Below are 7,077 nucleotides of genomic sequence, written 5' to 3'. Positions count from 1 at the left end.
GCCATCGGGGCCACAAGATTAAGTCGACGCCCTGTTTACCCTTCAGTCACAAATATGATGCACTGTAAGTAAATTGCTCAACGTTATATAATTTTATTCGAAGGAGCTGCAGGTTCTATTTAAAAAAATTTAAGGAGGCAGTATGGGGCTTGAAAAGTTCTTGGGGTTACACAGTCATTAAATCGATATTTAGCCTACAGTAAGTCATGTAGCAGTTAATCATAAAAAAATAAACAAATACCCGTTCAAAACATCATGCAGAAGTGAAACATTGGCTGTAGGCATTACTAAGCAGGCAAAGCTGTTCCGTCATAGTTGGTGATTTCTGGAACGTGGTAGTTAGAACATCTCGTGAGACACGGAAATGTCATCAGCAATGTGGTGGTGCGTAACATTTCGCTGCGCACTGAACTGAAGTGAAGAATCATTCTGTAAGCAGAGAGTTTAATTCAGCCCCAGCTTAAATTCCGTGGTTTCTACAAAAACAAATAGCGTACAAAAATCCGTAAACTGCGACTGATGAGGCTGCTTAAAAACTAAAAAAAATTGGACTGTTGAAGTTGAATGTTTGTTCCATGGCTAACATCCTTATCCATAAGGCTGTGAAATTTTTTATTCCACAGGAGAGCGAGCTGAAGCTCCACCTACGATGACAGAAAACGTAGCTGAAAGCTATATGTAATTTCTGACCACCTAATGCGCATCAAAATATCTTACAAGAAACTTTGACAGGCTATTGAAGTTTATTTTGTGCTTTTTTAGCGTCCTATGGGCCGAAATAGAAAACTTTATTTGTTTCCATCGACCATTCCATCTTACCCCTGCAGGGTTGGTGTGCTAGCCATGTCCAGCTCCTTTTTCACAACCGTATGGGTGTTACATCTTTTTTCTTACTGTGTAGATATGCTCCGGAGGCTGAGGTAATTCCAAGCGGTATGACGAAGTGGTACGCGCTCTGACGACATCGCACAAGTAAGTGGTTGCGCTCTAGAATAATGCCAGCTTAGATTATGCTGTGACTCATTCTCGGTGAAATTGCAAATGCCTTGAGTAACTCGGTTTCCCAGTGAAATGTGCAGCGTGTCTCTATCTTTGGATCTTTCACTTGCGTCGTTTGGCCACCGGAATGAAGGCTGCAGCAGGCGTTCAATTCATAACAATGCTCAGCAGATAATATCTAGCTTCAGTAGCCCTGGAGCGTCGCTCACTTTCTGAAATATTTCACATTTATACCATGTTGTTACCTTTACTGAGCGTTCACATTTTACGGGAAGTATATTTGTGAGTATTCTTTCTTTCCCACAAGCCTTGGCTGCGCCTTAAGTGCTGGAAATCTGTGAGTGGCGTTTAAAAATTACCGCCTATGCCTGGCACGGAACAAAGCTAGCAGAATGTAAATTATTTATCTTTCACGATGCTATGCTCTCTACTCCACTCTTTGAACCTGTCGTGCTAATTTGCATATGGGTACATTCTATAAGAGCGTAAAGATAGCCTTATAATCAACAGCCGTTCTTACTGTAGCGAAGCATGTCTGTATATTGAAATTTGATTTCTATTGGAGAGGTCAGGCAATTTCGATGCATAATAACCAGTTACTTTGATGGAGATTGAAATGAAAAGAAATAAGCTGATAACAGTGGTTCCTTCGGCTCTAAACTGAATACGCTCTCAGATCGGTAGTCACCATTGTTGTTGTCGCATAAAAAAATTGTGAGGGGGCGTGGCATTAGAGGACGACGCAATACCTCACAGCAACAAAAATTAAGTAAACAAATACAGGAATATATATATATATATATATATATATATATATATATATATATATATATATATATATATATCCTGACTGCATTTTTATTCGCTAATTTTTGCCTATATTTGATGAGGCCACCTTAATGTACAAATAATAGGCTAGTAAAATTTATTTTCTAAATTTGTGCAGGTGCTATAACTTCTACCATAAATTTCAGAAGTTAGTTGTATTGCTCACGATAATTGCGGGTGCGTTTGTAGCTAGTTCAGGTCATTAACCAGGATCCTAGCGGGAAAGCGCGAAGCATAGAGTTTTCTAGAATAATGAAGCTATATGGCGCCAGGCTACTGCGTTAACAACAGCGGAATCAACGCATTTTGGTGGTAGTTTCGCCGCATCGCCGACAGATGGCGGAGCCTTAGCATGCGCAAGCGCTCTCTGTCGTTCTGAAACCAAGTTGAAGCAAGACCACATCAGCGCTTAGACAGTAGAGGGCGCCCAGAGTTCAGAAGTCGTAACTTTCAAAGTTCGTTATTGTGAAGGCGGCGGTGATTTTTGAAGTATCCGTCGGCTTTCGCACTTTCTCACACACGCTGCACCTTAGATCCGTTGACTGAATAAACGCTTTTGATACGTCGGCTTGGGGTCGATGTAATAACAATGTTTGAATTTAGATTTTAGAGAAGTAGTAACCGTCACATCCAGGAATGTGTCACGTGTCTATTTCATCATTATTTTTATATGCCGAAGATCTTTCTTCTTTATAACCTTATTAGGGGTACGCGAGTTTGTAGGAATTTATTTCAGTACAATCGAGGCCTGTGCAATACTATTACCGGTGATACTCTTACGAATGTTTTTATCTATTTATCATGATCATTATTTATTTTCCGTACCACATTTTTTCTCCCTTCATTGATGCTCCTTCTTTTCCGTCTGCAAGACCGCTTTGGTCAAGCGGACGAAAAACAAAGAGGAACTTAAAATGTGGCAGCATTTATGGTCGAAGAGGAGGAAGAAGCGAACGAAGACGAAGTGCGTCGAGAGTGATGCCATTCGGAGCAATCGCATTCATCACCCTCGCAATTTACTGCATCATGAGGCGGAAGCGACTTCCAGTCATCAAGCCGCGCCCCCAGATTTCAAGGTTTGTGTATTACACTTAAACTGCATCACGATATAGTTTCACCTGAAAGCGCTTACCGGTAGTAGGTGATAATTGTTTCCGCACTGACGTAGCCGGTGCTTCAGGCCTAGCACAATTGCACTAAGAATTATTCGTAGCTAGGAGGCGCTGATGTGAAACATGGCATACGTCTATTATTTGGTGGAATATGTTAGTCAGTCGGTCAAGTAAATATTTCGAAAACAGTGCGTCTGACTGTGAGAGAGCCACTTCCGACTAAACTGTCTGCATTAATTTGCCCGCTTTTGATTCTGCGATGTCCAGCGTGCGCGTTATTTCACGCGTGCTTTCCATCACGTAGGTGTCATCTTCTTCTCTTCCTTCTCATCGGGACAAGTTTGGCTGCCTACATGACTCTAAGGAGGAACAAACCACCACGTGAGCACCAAGGGCAGGCTCCAATTCCTCAACATTTTTCTAAGCCTTTACTCCCGCTAGACCAGGTCTTCATTAAGATCGACGACGGCCCATTGCAAGGAACAATCGTGACCACGTCAGAAGGTGTCAGTGTCCGTGCCTTTTTGGGGATTCCTTTCGGAGAGTCAACAGAAGGTCGGAACAGGTTCCGGAAGCCTGTGCCCATCGGTGCGTGGAATGGCACGTTTAACGCGACTCAAGCCAGGCCTCCCTGCGTTCAAGAGTCCTACGTGTCGCAGGCCATGCGCATAGACAACACAAACACCACAGAGGACTGCTTGCACCTGAACATCTGGGCACCGATACAGCAACACCCGAAAGAGCCCAAGAAGACAGTCATGGTCTACTTCTACGGGGGATCGTTCACACATGGCGGCAACAGTTACTTCTTTTACGATGGCCGCTACATATCGAGCATCGGAGACGTCATATTAGTCGTTCCAAACTACAGGCTCGGGGTTCTCGGGTTCCTCAACGCGGGCACGCCAGACGCGCCAGGCAACGTAGCACTGCACGACCAGATCCTGGCGTTGTCGTGGGTCAAGGAGAACATCGCTGCGTTCGGCGGGAACCCAAATCGAGTTGTCCTTTTCGGCCAAAGTGCCGGGGCGATCTCAGTGAGCTACCTGCAGATATCGCCCCTGACGCGCCACCTCTTCCGGCGAGCCATCCTGCAGAGCTGCTCCGCTTTGGTGCCGCTTCCCGAGAACAGCCGTGACGCAGCGCTCGCAAACCTGAAACACATAGCGAGTGCCATCAACTGTACGAGGGCGTTTCCAAACGGAAGCTTGTCGGCAGCAGACACACTCAGCTGCCTGAGAAACGTCGATGCCAAGGTTCTCGTAGACGTCAAAGGCGCATTCTTCTATCCGAGCTTCTACGATGAGGTCCTTCCGCAGGCTCCGATCGAGCTGCTCAAGTCGGTGGACTTCAGGGACCACGAAATGCTCATCGGAAACACCTTGCGCGAAGGAGACATGTTTTTCGATGCAATATTTGGGCGGAAGCGTTCGTCCGCAGCGCCCAGACGGTCGCACCTGAGCCTGGAGGCAATAGCCAAGGCATACGATTTCTTCTACAAGCGAACTGGTTTCGTGAAAGCGCTGTTTACGCTCGCGCAGATACAGAGACTGTACGACTTCACTAGCCGCACTTACGAGGGGTTCAAGGACGCTGTCGGCGACCTACTCTTCAATTGCCCGACTAAGTTTTTCGCCAAGTACTTTGTGGATCAGAATGGCTCTGCCTTCTACTATGTGTTGACGCCCAGGCCCTCATTCAGTGCCTGGAATTCTACGGCTGCCACGCACACGGATGACGTGTCAATATTGTTTGGGCTGCCGTTCATGCTTCCCGGTAAGGCTTCGGACGCGGAGCGTGACCTCAGTAGACGACTTATACGAATGTGGACAACGTTTGCAAAGAAGGGGTAAGCAGCTTCCCCTTCACTTTCTGCCGTTTACTAAACTTACAGGAAAGACCAATATTAAGGGACGCTTATTGTACCAGTGAAAGTTTTTTAGAGGTACGTTAGCCTGACCAGTAGCCTTGTCACAGAAATGTATTCGATTAAGGTATTCAACGCATTATTATTATTATTATTATTATTATTATTATTACTATTATTGTTAAAGTGTTAGAACTATTCTTACTAAGTATTAAACGAGCAATGACGGTTTGGGCACCTTCTTTTTAATCATGCCGCCATGACCGCATTGCGCAGGCGGACATATAACACATATTGGGCGCCTACAAACGCTGAAAGCTTTCCGGCATGTTTACCTGCACATACCACACGGTTGATGGAGAAGCGCGCAGTGACTGCAACGTTGGTTGTGCACTGCAGCGCTTTCTTGCTTGAGTACATCGCCGTCTTCGTTGCGCTACGCAGCTGCATTGCTAGAGCCATGAGTTTGCGAAGCACATGCGCAAAGCTAAATGCGCTAGTTGTCTAGGCTAACTCAGAAAAGGCCATATTGTGGAGAGTTCATTAACTTATCAGGTTTCATGTTTTCTCGTTGCGAATCGATGGTGATACGAATAGAAGTTCCTCTGGTAAAACGTATTTACCGGAACTGGCTATTTGTAAAGATCAACTGGTATCCTCAAAAAAGTTTATTGAGTTGTGTGCGCTGGAGCACAGTCGCAGCGACATCGTGGTCAGGAAAAAGGCTGCACTGGAGCGCAGCAGAAGCCGGTGCTAGCAAACCCGAGTTAGTGCATGGCTCTGAACCACAGGTTTTACGGGCCGAAATCAGGATGTGGTTACGAACCACGCCGTAGTGAGGGACTGCGGATTAATTTCGACCACCTGGTATCCTTTGACGCGCACGCAATGAACGGTACACGAGCGTTCGTGGATTCCGACCCCTTCCCCCCCCCCCCCCCCCCCCCCGAAGAAGAAATTGAAACAACCCCCGTAACCCCGTATTTCGGGTGAAGTCCCGGGGTGAGCACCCGTAAACAGGGTGAGCCCCCGTATTCTGACGCCGACCTCACCAGCTAGATGAAAAAAAGTGATAAATAATATACGCATCCCATTTGAAACGGGTGGAAGTGGGCGTCATCTAGGTCGTCACGTTTATAGTTCTTCTGCGCCTATCATTAGCCTTGACGAGCGGCAATAGCAGAGCCCCACCACAAGCACCGGGCTTATTTTCCGACACACGTCTGTCGTACATGTGGTGTGAAACTTTCAAGCAAAAATACATAACGAAAACTTTCGCACTGTGACACAAGGTTCATAGCTGTTACGTTTACGTCAAGCGCCTATTCGCACCATCTCTAGCCATCTCCATTCCACAACGCTGAGGTAGTTATATTTTGCACAAGATCTTCGCAAGCGACAGCTTGCGTCCTTGTAATAGCTGTGTGTTCCATTTCTGTTTAAAGTAACCATTGTGGAATAAGTTTACTACCGAAGTCAAACCGGAAAGAACGCTAGCCCAAAGCAGCAGAAGAAGAAAGCCAAAACAAGTAGAAGAAAACTTAGTTACGTGAAGGCTCTAGTGCTAATTATCTAGCCTTACGAGCCACCGCTACTTACCTGTGCTGGTTTGTGGCCGTACTGCTCACTTGTTATTCTCAACTACACATTAAGCTCCACTTGGTTATAGGCTATTGAGAGTTATACTTTCCCTCTCTCTTTTTCAGGAAGCTACCAAAGGTCAAGGGGAAGGCATGGCCGTTATATTTCGAGAACACCAGCGTCGCTATAAACACTGCCAATTTTTCGTTTCTACAAGCGTTTCGAAGCAGGAACTGTGAAACGCTGAAGAGTTTTATTCTGGGCTAAGAATTGCTAAGTCCTCAGAATGAAGTTTCAAGTCTTGTGACTTACAAGCCTACGTATACTTGACACAGGCCTGTTCTGGGACGAAGCAACCTGTGTCTTGATTTTTGATTGTGTTATGAAATTTCAACCACATTGAAAGTGGAAGACAATAGCTGATTTCATGGATAAAAATATAAAAAAAATTATGTGAGGTGAAACCGCTCTCGTGAAGTATGAATTGCGAGAACGACGGCGTACTGTCGCTGGGAAGGTCTCACGTTGACAGCACGACTTACATAGTCATGTTCAGTATGAGCTGCAACATAGTGGCCATGCGTGAAGGGATTCCGATGATGTTGATGACGATGATGATGATGATGATGATGATTTACTGACATCCTCTTTGAAACGGGGCGGGGTTAAATAGTCACCTAGCTTGCTTGA

General features: G+C 45.5%; 1 protein-coding gene across 1 annotated transcript; it reads left to right on the top strand.

Moving 5' to 3' along the window:
* Window positions 1–3,255: 3,255 nt before the first annotated feature.
* On the top strand, window positions 3,256–6,807 carry LOC126532053 (acetylcholinesterase-1-like). Its single transcript, XM_050179748.2, has 2 exons — window positions 3,256–4,788; window positions 6,513–6,807. The coding sequence occupies exons 1-2, from the start codon at window positions 3,293–3,295 to the stop codon at window positions 6,652–6,654; spliced, it is 1,638 nt and encodes a 545-aa protein (XP_050035705.2). The 5' UTR covers window positions 3,256–3,292; the 3' UTR covers window positions 6,655–6,807.
* The last annotated feature ends 270 nt before the right edge of the window (window positions 6,808–7,077 follow it).

This window comes from Dermacentor andersoni, chromosome 5 (assembly GCF_023375885.2).
Source record: "Dermacentor andersoni chromosome 5, qqDerAnde1_hic_scaffold, whole genome shotgun sequence".
NCBI classification, from domain to species: domain Eukaryota; kingdom Metazoa; phylum Arthropoda; class Arachnida; order Ixodida; family Ixodidae; genus Dermacentor; species Dermacentor andersoni.
The sequence above is the reverse complement of the archived record's forward strand: the minus strand, read 5'-3'. Positions and strand labels throughout refer to the sequence as shown.

Bases quoted from the DNA above. Each gene is read 5' to 3' on its own strand.
- LOC126532053 (XM_050179748.2), top strand. From the start codon at position 3,293: ATGACTCTAAGGAGGAACAAACCACCACGTGAGCACCAAGGGCAGGCT. The intron at 4,789-6,512 runs GTAAGCAGCTTC...TCTCTTTTTCAG, and splicing joins ACAACGTTTGCAAAGAAGGG to GAAGCTACCAAAGGTCAAGG.